The sequence below is a fragment of the Aedes aegypti genome, chromosome 3 (assembly GCF_002204515.2).
Source record: "Aedes aegypti strain LVP_AGWG chromosome 3, AaegL5.0 Primary Assembly, whole genome shotgun sequence".
Lineage (NCBI taxonomy): Eukaryota > Metazoa > Arthropoda > Insecta > Diptera > Culicidae > Aedes > Aedes aegypti.
Genome location: NC_035109.1, coordinates 79,074,097 through 79,094,430, shown reverse-complemented (window position 1 = coordinate 79,094,430; position 20,334 = coordinate 79,074,097). Strand labels below are relative to the sequence as shown.

At 35.9% G+C, this 20,334-nt stretch overlaps 1 protein-coding gene across 1 annotated transcript; it reads right to left on the bottom strand.

Annotated features, from left to right (window-relative positions):
• Positions 1-781: 781 nt before the first annotated feature.
• Positions 782-20,099, bottom strand: LOC5570170. Its single transcript, XM_001658925.2, has 5 exons — positions 19,905-20,099; positions 18,924-19,829; positions 18,618-18,863; positions 1,294-1,455; positions 782-1,232 (listed from the first exon to the last, which is right to left on the bottom strand). The coding sequence occupies exons 1-5, from the start codon at positions 19,929-19,931 to the stop codon at positions 1,053-1,055; spliced, it is 1,521 nt and encodes a 506-aa protein (XP_001658975.1). The 5' UTR covers positions 19,932-20,099; the 3' UTR covers positions 782-1,052.
• Positions 20,100-20,334: the final 235 nt, after the last annotated feature.

The following is a 20,334-nucleotide window of genomic DNA, read 5'->3' as shown; positions in this document are numbered from 1 at the left end:
TTCTCACTCCACATCGTCTAATTGGTCAACGTTTTAGCATTTTTGTCATGTCAGGCACGTCATAAAATTAGTGCGCTCCTGAAAATGCATGTCGTTGAAACACGTGGACCGGGGCTATGAACGTTCCATTACAGGCATTCCCTGTTGTACCTAGGCTAGAAGCAGGGTGACAAATTTCAAGTTGTTGCGTCTGCTCTTTCTTTGTTCGTCTGAGAGTTTATGATAGAGTCCACAAAATTGACATGGAAGCTGCGCGATGGATCGTAAAACCCTTCCTGGAAATCTCCTACGATTCATTTGCACGCCAATATTAGTACTGAAATATAGAGAGCATAAGGCAAAATGGGCCTAGTGCGCATCGTACCTTCGTGCAGTGCGTACACAAATTCTTTCTGCTTCCGAAAGTTCTTAAAACTACCTGGAGCAATAAAACAGTACTTTACAGTGCTAAAATAACGGAGGTTTCCAGTGCAGTTTTTCCTGTCTATTGATCCCTTCTCGATCCTAATTTGGACTCGTGTCTTCGATTCTTCGTTGGACCCTTTAGCAAAAGCTAGCGATGGTAGTCCTTTTTGGACACCGTCTTGGTAAAAAAACAACTCTTAAACGATCACGGCTTCTTTCGTTCATTCACTAAACATTGTTGCAAGAATTTAGATGATTAGAATGATAGTGTAGTCACACACAGAACACCCAGACATAAGAAATGAATGTAATATTTGGAATTATACTAATGAAGAATAAAAAAATAAAAATAAAAAAGAAAGAATAATAAAAGAAATGATGATCAAACTAGTTTCGCTTTTTATTATAACATCTAAGAGTGACTCTGAATAAGACGACACTGTTTAAAATCATAACAAACATGCTTTAGAACACTAATAAAATCTAACGAAACGCACTTACCTAAAACTTTGATGACCAACAATTTAACATATAAACATAATTAAAACAAATTACAGATCTAAGATTAAGCACAATTCACATGCAAACATATATCGATGACCGTAGCTGAAGTTTCGCTGATGTAAGAGAGTTTTCCCGGTAACACTTCAGTCCGTGTCACTCAAAAATAACGCATCGGGCCGGAGCACTCGCACTAATTTACAACGAGGGAACTGATCGACCAGAGTTCTCACCGTTTCATCTGGGCAGTCATTTTTCAGGGCGAGCTGGAGCACTTTAAGCGCCGGCATCAACTTCATCATCTGTTCGTAGAAGCCCACCTCAATCTGAAATCGGGAGAAAAAATTCAGTTTGAGAAACTATCCCAGAACTGCCCCTCCAACTTACACTAGCCGCATTGATGCAGAGTTTCTCTAGATTCTTAGCCTCTCTAACCGGCTGCGAAGAGTGCCATTGTCCCTTATACATACTGAAACAGGTTATGTGAAACTCTGGCGCCTTGAGCTTGCGGCAAAATTCCACAAAATGCTGGAGATCAGTTCCGTACCACTGGAAAATTATCGATTATTAGTATGTACAAAACACAAAAATAGTGATAAGCGTAGGTGATCAAAACCATTTTTTTCAGATCAAAGTTTTTTTTTATAATCTTTGGATCTAGGGCCCCAAACTACTGCATAAAATATGGGTGCTATAGGTTTCGTCCACGAAGTGTGATTGAAATGTGTATGGGAGCCTTTCCCATAGAACTGCCAACTGTTCCCGAGCAACACGCATGTTATAATTGTGTATTATCAACTAATATATGACTAATTTTTGTCATATATCAGTTGATAATACACAATTATAACATGTGTGTTGCTGGGGTTGGCAGCTCGAAATCAGCCGTTTTTTAAGCCGTTTTTATTTAATTGATGACGATTTTGGCAAAATTGTTTGTTCAGTCTCGGAAATCGTATCAGGAGAACCTGACTTGGTTACCAATGGATGGATGACAATTCAAAAAATCATCTTAATGTGTTCATTGAAGTGTTTTGATAGAAGAATACTATGAATTTGGTGTTTCAATTTTAGTTGTCGAGAATAGCCGAATAGTGCCGAAGACGTAGATTACCCTTTATAATGTTATTCAAACTTTAGACAAAAAACAGTCTTCTACAAAGTTGTTCGTATTAGTTGGACTCATACAAAATTAACAAGACAGGCTCTTTACTATAGTGTAAACATCATATTTGACGAAGACTAGCCCAACTTACTATGGGAGAAAAATGAATTTGTATAAATCGGGACACCTTCCAGGATTATTTCTTAGAGTCAGAGAAAGAGTTCCTGAAAATTTCAGTTCAATTAGTCGTTTCATGGGCTGGCGCATTCAAATTGAAGGTGATATGGGATTTCCAGCTCAAACGTATGGGAGCACATCATCTACTGTTGGGTTCAGGAAAATTGTTGATCGTGTTCAATTGAACCCAGAATGTTAAAAATACTACTTGATACCATGACGAATAATATTGTAGAAGGTTGTATAATGATTAAAATTGATAAAGTTTGTGTTTTACCAATCTGAAGTATATTTGTTAAGCTCTTTGTTTCTTCAACACAGCTTGGTGGTAGCCACTAAGCCAGGGCTGCCCAACGTACGGCCCGCGGGCCGCATTCGGCCCGCGACCTCATTTTGTGCGGCCCGCGGAAGGTTCGAAGATTCTTCCCGTTGGCCCGTTGAATATTCTACCAACCCGAAATTAGAACATACTAAACCTAATTAATTTTTAATTTAGTTTCAACCTAATATTTTAGTATTGTAATTATTTATATTGTTTTGTTTATAAACCTTCTTAGATACTATATTTATTCAAATTCTAAATCTAAAATTATGAGTGTTAAACAATGTTTCTACCATGGCTTCTTTCGACATTCATTCATTTGTCATTGAACATTTGATCCTTGACGGGATTATAAGAAAGGCAGGATTTTTTTCAAAATCTTGAACAGGATTTTTCAAGAATTCTGGACACGACTTTCACGGATAACATTGACAGGATTCTCACAGAATGTTTACCAGGATTCCATAACCAGAATTTTCAACGAATTTAATACATAGGTTTGTAAAATCCTGGGCAAGATTGCAACATAACTTTATGTAACATTTTGCCAGAAAACTAAACGAATTTATAACAAAATTATGAGCAGGGCAATTTTGAAATAATTTTAGGCATTTTCAAATATTTATAGATAGCATTCAAAATGATTATTGAGTAAGATTCTGAAGGAAACCAAGGCACGAAAGTTGTAAAATCTTGGACATTTTGTTCAAAAATTTCGTAACAGCTTGGTCGGAATTTTAGCACACTTCTGGGACTCTCACAATGTCCAGCAGCAATTATCTTTTTATCGATTTCTTCAAATGAAATTTAATCCATTCACTGAATTTCCTCGGGTTTTATGAACTTCATTTACTAACTTTCGTCAGATCGCATAGGAATATTTGTGCGTTTAAAAATGTGGCCCGCGATACAAACTTATTCTTGCAATTTGGCCCGCGGTTTAAAAAAGGTTGGGCAGGCATGCACTAAGCGCATCATAGCCACCAATGATGGTGGGCGAGCTGCTGCACATAGGCGCATGCATTTATGTGATTGTACGGGGATGCTAAGCCTAACTTTCAACAGCTGAAATGTTAATGAAAATTAGCACGTCCGGAATAATCGGGAAAATAGGGGAAGACTAAGGTATCATTTTGCATGGAAGATTTCTTGACGTTTTCCAACAGCCTGATGGCAAGACGAAGTTTGCCGAGACCACTAGTTTTCAATATATTTAAAACGAATATTAACTGAGAGCTTTCTTTGCCAAACTTGCCATTTTCGCATTCGTATATCGTGTGGCAGGTACGATGATACTCTATGCCCAGGGAAGTGAAGGAAATTTCCATTACGAAAAGATCCTGGACCGACCGGGAATCGAACCCAGACACCTTCAGCATGGTTTTGCTTTGTAGCCGCGGACTCTAACCACTCGGCTAAGGAAAGCCCCATATATTGAGGAATATATTGCAATTTTAGAGATAACTTTCCGTTCCACGGTTGAACAGAAAGCTAACGCAGCTGTCACATCACTGATTTTCACAAAGTGATCATCGATCGGCTGCGAAGATATCTTATAAACTACGCTAATGACCGGTGTTTTCTGTTGTTTTTCAATGCTTTGGACTCGACAAGCTTATGTACTTTGATTAGTTGGTTTCGTTCAATGATACAATAATTTTCAAGGCTGCGGTAGAACTTGGCGGCTACCGCAGAACGAAAAATTGTCAAAGGAATCGCAATATTACCATCCTAATATTGTACACCGTGGTTGGACAATTTGTTTTGTGTTGTTCGAAATTGAAGAGGTTCTTTCTTTGGAGTACCGTAAAACGGGGTAACTTTGATAATGCGGGTAACTTTGATAATGCGAGACTCTCAACATACTAAACGAAAAAACAAAGTTCCTGTTAATCTGTTAAGCAAAACGAATGCAAAAGTAAAGAATTTTAGTATGACACTTCATGTTAAAGCTATTTCCGTTGGAATCAAGTACATTTGAGGATTTATATGCATATATGGAAAATTTATAAGATTTTAGCAATTTTGAAATGCTCTCAAACAATCTGTTCTACGATCACTATTTGATGAAGTCATAATGAATTCGTCACTTATACTTGATAGCCTAGTTATAGTATAACTCGAATTCGGTCTCAAAACTCTAAGCGAATACTATTTTTACAAACTGGGACCATTTTTGTAATCTAAGTCAGAAATTTCCATATAGCGTTAAACGCCTAAAGATATGCAACGCCCTACAAATGTTCTGTAATTCATTCAATTTTGTTCGAGTGATGCTCCATTATCAAAGTTACCCCAAAACAGAAAACCGACTTTCGATTATATGAAAAATTATATATCCATTAAGAATAAATCTTTTGGAAATCTATCAACTGGAATCGATAGTTAGGATACCAGTACTTGTTTTAAAAATATGAATTAAAATTGTTTGAAACAGCATGCATAAATATTGAAGTTTTCTTCGAAAAAACTATCAAAGTTACCCCGTTTTACGGTACTGATTTTTGGATCCAGCGTTTTCAATACTAAATAATCACCCGTTCGAATGCAGGTTAGATCGAATACCGTTTCGCATTCTCGTTTACGCCAGCAAAATCAATTAGGCCAAGGATTCGAACGAATAGGATTCGATCGAAAGTTTAATCCGCCTAGAGTACCTGTAAACAAGAGTGACGTCATGTTCCAGTTTTGACAGGTCTCCTGCTCGATTGGAACGCGGATTTGTATGGAATTGACAGCTCGCCACTGTTCCAATTTTGACATTGACGGCACTCTTATCTAAATCCACTCTGAATCCGCCGTAAACAAGAATAGGGGTGAATATCTCATCAAAGCAGTCTATGAACTACTTTAATAGCCTTGACAAACGCGTTATTTGGTGCGTAAAGGAACTCGCTATGTCTTACTGTTTGGGATTTTTTGTTTTTCTTGAAAAATATACATACACTTCCCACCATACACACGGTGAATTTCACCGTAAATACCATCTAAATTTTACGGATTCCGGTGATTTTTCACCGAATACTGTAAAAATTTACCGTACTCCGTTAATTTATTTCACCGAACTGTTCAGCTGTTGAGATTTTACAGGAATCCGTAAAATAATTTAAGTGTGTAAGTATGGAATCGCGTATTGCAACACTCATACTGAATATTGCAGCACCTTGAAAAGTTTAGCATCACCTAAAATGAATATTATCTCGTGATTCTGAAGTGCTAGATCAATGTATTTTTGAGGGCATCTTAAAAAATACGTCTTTGAGCCCCTGCGATTTTTTGTTTTTGTTGAAAAAACTTTTATCATTGAATTTTGGGTGATGCTAAACTTTAAAGTGTTGCAATACTCAGTATTGCAACGATTCCATACTTATGGTGGGTAGTGTATCTACGGGTGGTCCATTAATTACGTAAGGGTTTATGGGAGGTGAAGATTTCTTACGCGCCATACAAATTATTTTTGGTTTTCATACAAAAAATCTTACCATGGGGGGAGGGGGGGTTGAAAAACCGCTAAAATTGTCTAACGTAATTAATGGACAGCCCCTGTAAAGCTAAGTATGCTGTTTCGCTCAAGAAAACTAATGAAATTACTTGACTGAATGGGTCAAGAAATTTCCCACAGAGAGCCCCATTTTAAATTATATTTCTTACAGTTTTTCCTCTGAAAATGAATTTTTATTCTCGATACGATTTTTTTTTTCTTACCAACCGAACTAGGTCAAAAATCTAAATATGACGTTTTGTAGAACAACTCATGGGCTTTCATTTGAGGTGTAATCCAGATATGCCGTTTCAAAAATTTCCGAAAAAAAAAATTTTTTCGGGGTAGGGTTTAAACTTGAGCCATTTTGCGAGTACCGCAACCCTCTTGCATAGAGAGGTTGTATTGATGTTCTTCGATCGAGCTGAAATTTACAGGAGTTGTTTTCCTATGTAAAAGAAGTTATATCGCAAAATTTCAGATTTTTATATTAGGGGAAAGTGGTACAAAATAACCACTAATGATTTAATATAAAATATATATACAAAACCAGGTAAACTGCTATAGCTATAGTAGAAATGCACGGATTTGTATGAAATTTGGCATGTTTACTTTATGTTATATAAACTTCAAAATGAACATGGTATTTGGGTTTGAAAAAATGTTTCAAATCGAGAAAAACCTGTTTTTTTTTTTGTAAAATTATTTTGTTTATCAAATCAGCTTATATTTTGTCAACCAAACTAGGTCAAAAAACTAAATATTAAAAAATTAAAAAAAATCCGGACGGTATGAGCGGTATGTGAAGGCCTCCGATTATATCATACCGTGTTGCCGCTGCCATATCTGAAAGAAATGTCATTTCCTTGCAAAAGTGATTGTGTGGATAACAATAAGGCATTGCACCAATGTTTTCGGTGGGCAGTAAGCGTTGTTTCTTCTCACGCTGTTTGGTTGGGAATCAACTACCATATTTTATTAATTTGGGTAATGTTTTGGTGGGTTCGATTGGGAAGGCCACATATGTGTGTACCTTATATGATGGTATGTTTGCAAGAGATCATTTTGTAAATAATTGAGTTGAGCTCAGCTTTGTTTCAACATAAAATTGTAAAATTGAACCATGCAAAGCTTTTCAAAATCAACTAAATATATCACGCCTTTAATAACTTGTAGAATGCATGTGTTCTGTATTCGTTTAAAAATACAAAAGTAAGCAATGTTTGTGATTTAGTTGTTTGGACAGACATGTTTGTGGTTTAAACTGCAATAATCCGCATTGAACGACGCACAGTATTGTTCTTATTACATATTACTCATGTGTTGATAATGATCAAAGTATTATTTCAGTTTTATTTGAAAATTGTGTACTTACTTCCGGACAGCCTCTTTTTACTATTTTAAACAATCACTATATAGAAGGCATATTTTTCATGCAATATAGTTATATAAACGTTGTGGGTGGATTAGTTGGCACTATCGCTAATACAAGTTCACCACGGAAAATACACCACGTCTGGAGTATTTTTTTCATTTTTGATAATTATTTATCAATGCTTACTGAATTATAAATGCGCGTAAAATAAGTAATCATGTTTATAACAAGTAAAGAATTAAAATAAACATATTAACCTTCAATTTAGCATTTTTTTTTTTTGGTAAATATTATCAGAATGTCCGGATATTGGTACCGTCCGGATTTTGATTCACCACGGTACACCGCCAATGAGCCCTTGAGTTGCCCTACAAAACTTTACATATATAGTTTTTTTACCTAGTTCGGTTGACAAAATCTAAGCCAATTTGATAAAAAAATAAAAAAAAAACAGGTTTTTTTCGATTTGAAACATTTTTTTCAATCCAAATATCATGTTCATTTTGAAGTTCATGTAACGTAAAGTAAACATGCCAAATTTCATACCAATTCGTACATTTTCACTATAGCTATACCGGTAAATTCATTTTGAATATTTTGTTTTCATATTAAATCATTAGTGGTAATTTTGTACCACTTCCCCATAATATGAAAATCTGAAGTTTTACGAAATAACTTCTTTTATATAGGAAAACAACTCCTGTAAATTTCAGCTCGATCGAAGAACTTCAATACAACCTCTCTATGCAAGAGGGTTGCAGTACTCGCAAACTGGCTCAAGTGTAAACACTAGCCCGAAAAAATTGGCATAATGGTCATTTGGCATAATGGCCGTTTGGCATAATGATTGACTTAAAATAAATATCGGCATTTTTTAAGATTTTACCGAGATCAATGGGCTCGGTGGCCCATAGCAAAAATTTTGTTAGGTTCTAAAGAAGCGTGGTGTTCGTTCAGAGATTTTCCAAGCTATGAAATTTAAAAAATGGTTGTGACATATTGAGAACATTACTAGATACAACTCGTGACGGGTCTCTACATCTCAGAACATAGAGTATCTTTGAGCTTGTTGCGATATACATATTTGAAAAAAGTAAATTGGCAAAAAAAAGTTCGCAGTTATTCATCAAGGGAACGCTCATAAAATATTTCCCTGCAGATCAAGCTCTGTCCCAGCTTGGGCGTAACACCCGATGAAAATTACTTGATAAAAGAATTTTTTTTTTTTTTTGCAAAATATCAACACCTCTAATCCAAAGATCTATGAATGCGCCTCAATGCAAAAATAGCCTATATACGAATTTGGATTATTTTTCGTTTAGAATGTTTAAGGCTCTAATGCAAAAAAAAAAACTTTTCACAGCATATCTCGAATGAACAACACATCTTTAAAAGAAAATATTTGTGGCAAAACAGTGCGCATCGTACCTTCGTGCTGTGCGTACACGAATTCTCTCTGCTCTTGGAAGTTTTCCTAAAAACTACCTAAAGCAATAAAACAGTACTTTTCAGTGCTACAAAAACAGTACTTTTCAGTGCTAAAATTAAAAACGGTACTTTTCAGTGCTACTTAAACAGTACTTTTCAGTACTAATTTCTACTATTGATCCCTTTACGATCCTTGTTTGGACCCGTGCCTTCGATTTTTCGTTGGACCCGTTGGCGAAAGCTAGCGGTGGTAATCCTTCTTGGACACCGTCTAGGGAAAAAACCTCTCGAAGGTCACGTCTTTCTCGTTTATTAACTAAACATGGTATCAACAACTAACAAAAGGAAGGGTGAATCTCTGAATTCACTACTTCCTTCCAAAAAAGTGGGTTTTAAAACTGTCACTACACGTGGCAAGAATGGAAGAAAGGACGCTTCCCCGGAATGCGAAGTTTCTTCCAAGGGTGAAATGAATAATTGTATCGAAATGAGCAATCAGTTCGATGCTCTAGACAAATTTTCCGAACACCAAATCGAAGCAGCCTCTAGCACAGGCTCTTTGATTCAAGTGAGGAAGCAAAGAGTGCCGCCTATCGTGGTCAGTTGTTCCGAATTTGCGGGATTTAGGCAGGAGATCTTGAACTCCATTAGGGGAATCAAGGTTTCCTTCCAAATCGCAAAGAAAGGAGACTGTCGCGTTTTGCCGGAAACTCTTAAAGATCGTGAACTTCTTCTCAGACATCTTGAAGAGAAGAAGCACAAATTTTTTACTTATGACGACAAAACTGAACGTTTGTTCAAAGTTGTCTTGAAAGGTCTCTCAAGTGACTATAAGTCACCTGAAGAGATCAAAAATGAAATAAATGATTTACTTGGATTTTCCCCAGTCCAAGTAATCATTATGAAAAAGAGAACCCAATCTGGCATTGTTCGGAAAGGGCTTTCTCAAGAATTTTATTTAGTTCACTTTAACAAAAAAGAACTAAATAATATTAAAGCTTTAGAAAAAGCAAAACTTTTGTTCGATGTCCGTGTGACGTGGGAACTTTTCCAGAAACCTGGAGGAAATTACCAGAACCCCACTCAGTGCCGTCGGTGCCAAAAGTGGGGTCATGGTACAAAAAATTGTCGCATGGATGCTAAATGCATGATTTGCGGAGGTTCTTCTCACGCCAAAGACGTCTGTCCAGTGAAGGAAGATGCCACCAAATTCATATGCTGTAATTGCGGGGCTAACCATAAGTCCAATTTTTGGAATTGTCCTTCACGCAAAAGGGTCATTGAGGCTCGTGCTAGGCAGATGAAAGATAATATCCGTTTCGATAACGGTCGTTTCCGGAATTTGCCTGGTAGAGTATCGAACAATGCTCATTTTTCAGTTAACGATCGCTTGATCATGAATCATACCCATCAGGAAGATCATAATCATGCTCATTCACAAACTAATTTTAATCCGTCGGGTAGCCGTTCGAATCTTTCAGTTTCGAATGTATCTACCCACGGTAAATCCTTTGCCGATATCGTAGCAGGAAATTTGAACTCCTCCCCTGTTCGATCCATGGGTACCCATTCTACTTGTTTCAAATCAAATGGAAAAAACTCTACCGCCACAGGTAACTCCGCTTCTTCGTCTACCGGAAATTCCAATGGGAAATCACATGACATGTCTGCCTCTGATTTTAATTTTCTAACTGAACAATTGAATCTAATGATTGATGCAATGTTCAAAGCCACCACTATGACTGAAGCAGTCCAAGTAGGTGTAAAATTTACAAATCAAATTATTATTGGATTACGTTTTTCTAATGGATCCAAATAATAATTTAAATATTTTAAATTGGAATGCTCGTTCTCTGAATGGTAAAGAGGACGAGCTGTTTAATTTTCTTACGGTTAATAACGTGCATATAGCAGTTATTACCGAAACGTATTTAAAACCTGGATCTAAACTCAAAAGAGATCCTAACTTTTTTGTTTATCGTAATGATCGACTTGATGGTGCATGTGGGGGAGTTGCAATCATCATTCATAGGCGTATAAAACATCAACTGTTTTCATCATTTGAAACTAAAGTTTTTGAAACTTTAGGTGTTTCTGTTGAAACACAGTTTGGTAAATATACTTTCATAGCTGCCTATTTGCCTTTTCAATGCTCTGGACAGCAAGTTAATTTGCTCCAAACTGACTTGCGAAAATTGACTCGCAATAAGTCACATTTTTTTGTCATTGGTGACTTTAATGCCAAACATCGGTCATGGAATAATTCTCAAAGTAATTCCAACGGCAGAATTTTATTTGATGAGTGCTCTTCAGGATATTTCTCAATTCAATACCCTGATAGCCCCACATGTTTTTCCTCTTCTAGAAATCCATCTACGATTGATTTGGTCTTAACCGACTCTAGTCATCTTTGTAGCCAACTGATTACTCATGCTGATTTTGATTCTGATCATGTCCCTGTTACATTTCAAATATCCCATGAAGCGATTCTCAATCCTATCAGCTCCACTTTCAATTATTTACGAGCTGACTGGAATATATATACAACGTATGTTGACTCTAATCTTGATGTTAACATTTCTTTAGAAACTAAACTTGATATTGACAATGCTCTTGAAACTTTAACAAATTCCATTGTTGAAGCCCGGAACATTGCAATTCCAAAATGTGAAGTAAAATTTGAATCCGTGATTATAGACGATGATCTTAAACTTTTGATCCGTCTTAAAAACGTGAGGAGAAGGCAATTTCAACGCACTCGTGATCCTGCTATGAAAATCATATGGCAGGATTTGCAGAAAGAAATCAAGAAACGTTTTGCTCAATTAAGAAACAAAAATTTTGAAAATAAAATTTCTCAATTGGACCCTGGCTCTAAGCCCTTTTGGAAATTATCTAAAATCTTGAAAAAACCTCAGAAGCCAATACCGGCATTGAAAGAGGAAAACAAATTATTACTAACTAATTGCGAAAAAGCTCAAAAACTTGCTATGCAGTTTGAAAGTGCGCACAATTTTAATTTAGGACTTACTAGTCCAATTGAAAATCAAGTTACTCAGGAGTTCGAAAATATTCTCAATCAAGAGATCGTTTTCGAAAATGCCTGGGAGACTGATTTGGAAGAAGTGAGAACTATTATTAAAAAATTCAAAAACATGAAAGCTCCTGGCGATGATGGAATTTTCTACATCCTCATCAAGAAACTTCCAGAAAGTAGCTTATCATTTTTAGTTGATATATTTAACAAATGTTTTCAATTAGCATATTTTCCTGACAAATGGAAAAATGCTAAGGTTGTTCCAATTTTAAAACCAGACAAAAATCCTGCAGAAGCTTCTAGCTATCGTCCAATCAGTTTGCTTTCCTCCATCAGTAAACTTTTTGAAAAGGTTATTTTTAACAGAATGATGGCCCACATCAACGAAAATTCAATTTTTGCCAATGAACAGTTCGGATTCCGCCATGGACATTCGACCACTCATCAACTTTTACGTGTAACAAATTTGATCCGTTCCAACAAATCTGAAGGCTATTCTACTGGTCTTGCTCTTCTAGACATAGAAAAAGCATTCGACAGTGTTTGGCATGAAGGTTTGATTGTAAAATTAAAAAACTTTAATTTTCCAACATACATTGTTAGAATAATTCAAAGTTATCTGTCAAATCGTACACTTCAGGTTAATTATCAGAACTCCAGATCTGAAAGACTTCCTGTAAGAGCTGGTGTTCCTCAAGGCAGCATTTTGGGACCAATATTATACAATATTTTCACATCTGACTTACCTGAGTTACCTCAGGGATGTCAAAAATCTTTGTTTGCGGATGACACAGGCCTCTCCGCCAAAGGTCGAAGCCTGCGTGTCATCTGTAGTCGATTGCAAAAAAGTTTGGATATTTTTTCTTCATACTTGCAAAAATGGAAGATTTCTCCTAATGCTTCCAAAACTCAACTAATAATATTCCCACATAAACCAAAAGCTCTTTATTTGAAACCTTCAAGTAGACATGTTGTCACGATGAGAGGGGTTCCAATAAATTGGTCAGATGAAGTTAAGTATCTAGGGCTCATGCTAGATAAGAATTTAACTTTCAAAAATCACATTGAGGGCATTCAAGCCAAATGTAATAAATATGTAAAATGTCTCTATCCCCTTATTAATAGAAAATCAAAACTTTGTCTTAAGAACAAGCTTTTGATATTCAAACAAATTTTCAGGCCAGCCATGTTGTATGCTGTACCAATATGGACTAGCTGTTGTAATACCAGGAAGAAAGCTCTGCAGAGAATTCAAAATAAAATTTTGAAAATGATTCTGAGGCTTCCTCCCTGGTATAGTACCAATGAGTTACATAGAATATCCAATGTTGAAACATTGGAACAAATGTCAAATAAAATAATAAATAATTTCAGGCAAAAATCGTTACAATCTTCTATTGCCACGATTAATGCGTTATATGTTTAGGTTAAGTTAGGTTAAGTATATTAAAAACGTTTTTTTTTTCTCTTATAAGCAGGTGAAATCAACTCACCTGTAAAAAAACTGAACTGCTACGGCAAATGAAATGTAATATGTTGTTAACAAAATGTTAATTAAATCTTAAATTTATTTTACCAAATTAGGATGATAGTGTTGTCTAATAACACAGAACACCTAGATATAAGAAATGAATGTAATGTTTGGAATGATACTAATTAAAAAAAAAAAAATAAAAAAAATATTTGTGGCAAAACTTTTCAACGGTTCAATATAAATTCTAATATTGGAAGTGTACACCAAAAACACCGTCTATTATCGAGAGAAGGGAAAACTTGTGATTGAAATAATATTTTTCCAGCATATCTCGGCAAGAGATCACGCGTTTGCCCCAAAAAGGTATATGTTGAATATTAGACTGGCCCAGTTTAGTATGGGAGAAAAATAAAGTTGTATGATTCCACGGGGCACCCCCCAGGATTATTTCTTGGGGTTAGAGGAAGCCTTTCTAAAAAGTTAATATGGGATTTTCAGCTCAAACATATGAGCAACAGCACTTCATCTACTGTTTGGTTAAGGAAAATTGATGATCGCGTTCAATTGGACCCAGAATTTCAAAAACACTACTTTATGTAATATCGAATAATATTGTAGAAGATTGTACCATGATCAAAATTAATAAAGTTGGTGTTTTAACCATCTGAAGTATATCATGCAATACTGCTTGTATTTCTTCAACATAGCTTGGAGGTAGCCATTAAGCGCATCATAGCCACCTATGACGCTGGGCGAGCTGAGGCACATGTCGCATGCATATAAGTGACTGTACGGGAGTGCTGATCTAAGCCTAACTTTCAACAACTGAAAGAGTAATGAAAATGAGATTAAATCAAGATACAACCTTCTGCAATTATGTTCATTAGGGTATCAACTAGTGTATTTGTTATTCTGGAATTATTTGAACGCGAACAATTAGTATACGGAACGAAACAGTGACATAGGATCAATTTTCAATGTATTTGAGACGAATATCCCATACAAACTTCAAATCGAATGCGCCAGCTGGTGGAGCAACCAATTGAGTTGAAATTTTTGGAGAGCGTTTTTCGTACCCTAAGGCTCATATCTAGGGGGTTCCCCGTTGAGTTTTACAACTTTTTTTGTTTTAGGGCCAGTCTATTGTATACTGACAGGTTCTACAGTAATTATCATTATAACAACACATCTGGCAACAATTGATAAAACAGCAATTTATAACGCTTTACTAAATAATAAAATTTAAAACAGTATAAATATAAAGAACTGGCTATTTTTAAAAGAAGGCAAAATTTATAATTAAACCAATAGAAGAATAGACGTCAAAAATTATTGCGGCAAAAAGACATAAAAAAGTGCGTTCAGAATCATCGAAGTAATTGTGCTACTTTTCCTCGACGACGAGAAAGAACGATAAACAGTCAAAAGAAGGAAGTATTCTGTCATTCTCGGCTATACACATGTTGGCAAAAATTCTGAGGATGGTAATACTCGAAAGAACCGCCAATTAAATAAAGAAGGGTGCATATTAGATGGTCAGTTCGTTCACCACCCTGAAATGTATACAGTTACGACAATTATGAGTGCTAAAAACTTTTCGGGGAAGTGGGCTAGTCGGGAAAACTGGATATTCGGGGAACTGGCATTCGGAGAACTGGCGTTTGGGGAAACGACATTCGGGGAACCGACATTTGGGGAAAAGTAGCACAACCCATCGAAGTAACTGAAGTAAACGATTTCTCTTTTCGCTGATAATTTGAGCAGATCAATATTATCGATTGCCGCCCTTTTTAAACAAAAAAATACTTTAAAAATATAAATCCAAAGAACAGTTTATACATAAAAGAAGGAAAAATTTATTTAAATTTTAAATCAACACTTTTCATACCTATAATTATGGCTACATTATATTTAGAAAAAAATAATACAATTAAAAGAAGGGTAAATTTGTGCTAAATATAAAAAAAATCTTCAGTGCAAAAAATTGTTCCAATAGCGAAACTCAAAAGAAGAATTAATATTTGAAAGAAGGGTAATTTCTGGATAAATAATGAAATACTATTTGCAATAATTTTCATAATACACTTAAATTTATTCAAGAATGATTGTTGAATAAAGTGTTATTTTGTATCAATTTACTCCAAAACAAGCCTGATGTCATCAAAAAGATTCAAAAGAAACGTAAAAACGAAAAATTTAAAAATTCTTGGTTTCAGACTCATTATGCCAAACGACTATTATGCCAAACGACTTTATGCCAAATGACTTACCACCTTCAAATATGCGTTCAGTCAGAGTGGACCAAGTGAAAATCTTGAGTATCAGCCAAAATATACTGGCCCAATAAGCGGATTCTAGGACATTCCATACAGACACCATAGAACTACCGTCGATGGGGGTGACAATGGGTCTAGGGGGTGAGATTGGGTCAAAACGGAAAAATATGATATATGAAATATTTCAGCCAATAACGCTGATATTACTAAAATTAATAATTCATATGCTAGGGAACATATAATTACACGTAATTCATCACAATATACATTTTTAGAAATAGTAGTTTTTGTTTACTATACAGTGCCTTACCGATTTTGGCAACAAGGCGTGATTTTAATGTTGCCAAATTGGGGATGTTGCCAAAATCGGGAATTTTGAAATGCTTATGTTTTTTATCATTTTAATCTCTAAAAGTATCAGGAAATAGACAGCAAATATTACGAATGATGTGAACAATGTCTGGGAGCCTTCTTCAGTTCAGTTTTTGACTCAAAAACATAGACATCATGCACTGATTATATGCGCCATCTGAAAAGCACACTTGTTGTATACAATACAAGCGTGGTATTATTTTCAGTGGCCATTAGCAACTGCACTAGAGTGCAAATGTGCAACTTTGAAGCAAAACCATATTAAAAGTAGCAGATTTTGAAAACAAGTTCGATTGAGGATCCTGTTTGGTGGGTTAGTTTTTAGGATTTCCTGAGTATAGAGTGCAATTTTGGTTACCTCATATCTTATGTAAAATTATTGCACAAGCATTTAATTTAAAAAAGGTGAAATTCTTATAAATTATTACGCTAAAATCAATGTTCTCACAGATGAAATTTAAAAAGATATCCATCAAATATTTACGGTAAGACCCGTAAAAAACTACACGCCTTTTTCGGATTGTGACATTTTTTCAATGCTTTTTATCGAAACTGGTACCGCCTGGTGACGAGATCTAATCATGCATTATGCTCGTTCGGGAAATATGTTGCTGAAGGCAGCAAAATAAACGATTAGAAGATTGGTAGATTGTATTTTTAATTGCTTTAAAAATCTTGTTAAAGAAGAAATGTGTGGTGGAATTGTTAAAGCTACATGAGGAGTAATTTTCGATTTAATTATAAGCAAAAATTGTTGAAAGTTTTGTTGTTAAAATTCCAAATTTCATATTTTATTAAGTATTAAGTTTTTTACAAAATTAACGTAAGATTCATTCACAAATTCATTAAGAAATTGCTTGCGATGGCTCATATTAATTTTCTTAACGATTCCACCAATTGATGCTTCTGGCAAAAATACAACAGATACAAATAGGGATACAATTTTCGATTTTATTTCTGCGACATTTTCTGTAACATCGGTAAGATTGAAAACGAATTGCAGAAAAATGTATGTTGTTGAGCATGGACTCTTCTTTTATTCACTCTCATAATTCTTCTATAAACTTTTTTCAACAACTACGTCAAAACCCATTCTGAACATTTATCCAGTATAGTCATCCACTGTTACTGAAATGCCAACGGAAATACCTAAAAGAAATCACTCACTAATTATTAAATACAAGCTTTCACGGATTAACTAATTAATGATCACGAGATAATTTGAAATCATTTTCAGGCTCTTCAGACTGCCACACACAATGCGATGGATATGTTAAAATAGTACTAGCTCAATAACAACAATATATTTGTGACCAACACAGTATAACTGATCATCTTAACATTTGATGTGTATATCACATTTGCTTTTACTGTCGATTACCTATTTCATCAATTTATGATGCCTATTATCTATGTAGCAATAATGTATATAGATTGCCTGTATTATAGAACTTCTCCTACACAGTTAAAACTATACTGTAAATTTAAGTTTATTTTCATGTACATATTTGGAGCATGAAAATAAACACAAAATTCCATCGCAATTAAAATTTACATGAGCTGAAAATGGAACTAGACGTGTAAATTTAAACGTCGTTGAATTTTATCGCAACGTAGCCCGCAGTGCTTCTCTTTCTTGTTTCATTTTCGTTTGTTCCCATAGGGCTCCCGATGACGATAAAAGAAGACAAAACTGATCAAAGCCAATAATGTTTATTCTTCACATGTGATTGGTAATCTTTATACATTATCCAGTCAACATTTTGGTTGGTATAACTTTTGTTATACATCATTCTATATCAAAAAATTCAATCGTATAGAATGCATGAAAAGACTATATACCTACCAAAGTGGAGGCTATATGCGTACTTGGCACGAGTTTTTCAGACTTTCTGCGATCAGATATACGATGCCCCAAAATTTGGATGAAAATAAAAAAAAATCCATCGAGCCTCGAACACGGGATCTCTGTATAAGGAAACGGACACCTTACCACTGTACCAGCAAGGGTAACATAACAGACTCGTGATTATTTGCCAATATTAATATATGTTTCATGTACAGCGACACTTTGTTGTTTGCTTTGCTGTTCTTTAAGGCCCATATTCAGCAGATACCAAGTTTGGGTGGCAATTTTTGCTAAGTTATTGCGATTTCATATGATGCTTTCTGAATTGATATATGATCTGTCAGATTAAACAACTTAACGCGATTCTATGTTGCACTATTTACGACATGTTTTGTTGTCAACTCAGATTGTCGTTGATGAATCGACAAATTTGAAGTTTATTGGAGTTAAATTGCGATAGTTATTCAATAAATATATCGTACATATCCCTTTCTGACCCATTGCACAGTGGTCCAGGAATCAGTTTTACTCTGTTAGGCATTTCACAGTATATCTTAACGTTTAACACGTGCTAAGAATCCTACGCTTAAGCCTTAGCGTGTGCTAATGATTCAGAAAAAATGGAGCTTTAATTACAGAAATACAGAAAAGCAGGTTTTTATCAAACACGAAACCGAACGCGCCCAACTTTTACACAGTTGTTTGAGGCCTCAAATTGAACCGAAGAAACTTTGATCTGTTTGGATACATTTAAATTTGCGATTTATCCCATATTACGGATTTCCCGCCCAAATAGTGATGTTCAAAGACCTTACCGGATTTCGGATGATCAATCGCCTCAGTGTCGGAATATGCTCCACAATCTTCAGACAGTGATCATCGGGATCTGCGAACTGCAGCTGAAGTTCTATCAAGTTTGGAAAACAATCGCGATAAAATTCGTCACAAAAAGGCACCGTTTCCGAAGACTCGATCACCAGCACTCGAACGCTCGTCAGAATCGGTAATCCGTTATTCGGCTCTTTGAAATTCACCAGAGGTATGCCGCGTAACCAAAGATGCTAGAATAGGAGAAAAATCGAGTGATAAACGTGGTAATGGGAAGATAACAGGGAACTGACCTCTAGCTTCTCAAACTTTTCGATCATTTCAAGCAGCGCGGGGTTCAACGTGTCAACGTAGATTGCGAGTTTCTCTAGAGTCCCATAAAGTGGCTCCAAATGCGATAGCACAGAAATATCATTTCTTGCTAGCAACTTCAGGCGTTTCAGCTTCGGAGCTCTAAGCACAATCTGTGCAAGGAGTTCTATGGACTTATCTACCTTTTCATCAAGAGAAAATATCTCGAGTGTTTCCAGCGAGGGGAATTCTTCTTCAGAATACTGCTCGAACAGTTTTGGTGTCATATATACCGTCAAATGCACCAGCTGAGGGCTTAGTCCGTTAAGCAACTCTAATAAGGGGATGTCCTTCGTTATCCTAACGTACAGTGTGGTGACACAGGCGAATACATCCGGTGCATTATAAACGAATGCTGAAATTTGCTGTTTGTCCTGTAGCGTATGAAGGTAGTACATTGGATTCATATCGATGCGCCTAAACGTTTCTTCATCGATGAAAACGCCGTTCATATTCAATTCTTTTAAATTCGGAAGCATCCCCAAGACACTTGCCACCCACCTCAGATCTGTTTCGCATCCACATGAGTGCATCTCCAAGGTGTAAACAGTTGGACTGAAGCGACTCAAAATGTTCAGTATGGTTTTTTGATTTCTTTTCTCTGTATCCCAAATGAGCGAAATATGTTGATATACTCGATCACTGATGAGCAGAGCTTCCAACGTTTCCTTGTAGCTGTACCGCATGAGGCCAAAATTCTCATACCTTTGATAGGCCTCCTCGCAGACATAGATCTTGAGCACTACGTTCGCACCTGTTCCGAAACCTATTAGATCCCAACGGCTGCATACGAGCATCGCCGCTCGACGATCGTACCGATCCAAGTATTGAAAAATACGGCACAATATCTGTCAAGGAAGAAAACCGACGACTTGTAATCGGAAGCTTCGTTTGTGAAAATCGATTGTTCTATGAAATTTTACCTCATCCGGGAGCTCTTCTATATTCATTTTATAAAATCTATTTGAAAGTAATGATAGGACAAGAACTAACGCACAAAAATTAAAATACAAAGAGTTATGCGGAGATGATTTCTACGCCTAGCAACATGGAAATGACAATGGCGTTGGGCCCCTTTGTTCAAACTGATCAGATCGTCGAAAACAATTTGAGGACCATAGTTTATGGCAAACATTGGAGATTAGGTCAAAAACCCTGCGATATAGGTAGCAAAAGAGCATATTACCATTCATCAATTGCGACTGCAGAAACAATCGGTGAAGGAAGTGAACAACGGCGACTGTTGGTATTCGCAAAGCTGTCCTATTTTACTGTTTTGTCACTAGAGAGTGACAGCTACGCTGATAGCAAAGATTTCATTAGGAGGAGTAGTTTCTTTATTCTGGTTTCAGA

Coding starts and splice junctions, on each gene's coding strand:
- LOC5570170 (XM_001658925.2), bottom strand. CDS start 19,931: ATGAATATAGAAGAGCTCCCGGATGAG. Junction 19,830..19,904: donor TAGAAGAGCTCCCGGATGAG/GTAAAATTTCAT, acceptor CTTCCTTGACAG/ATATTGTGCCGTATTTTTCA. Junction 1,456..18,617: donor GATTGATCATCCGAAATCCG/GTAAGGTCTTTG, acceptor ATAATTTTCCAG/TGGTACGGAACTGATCTCCA.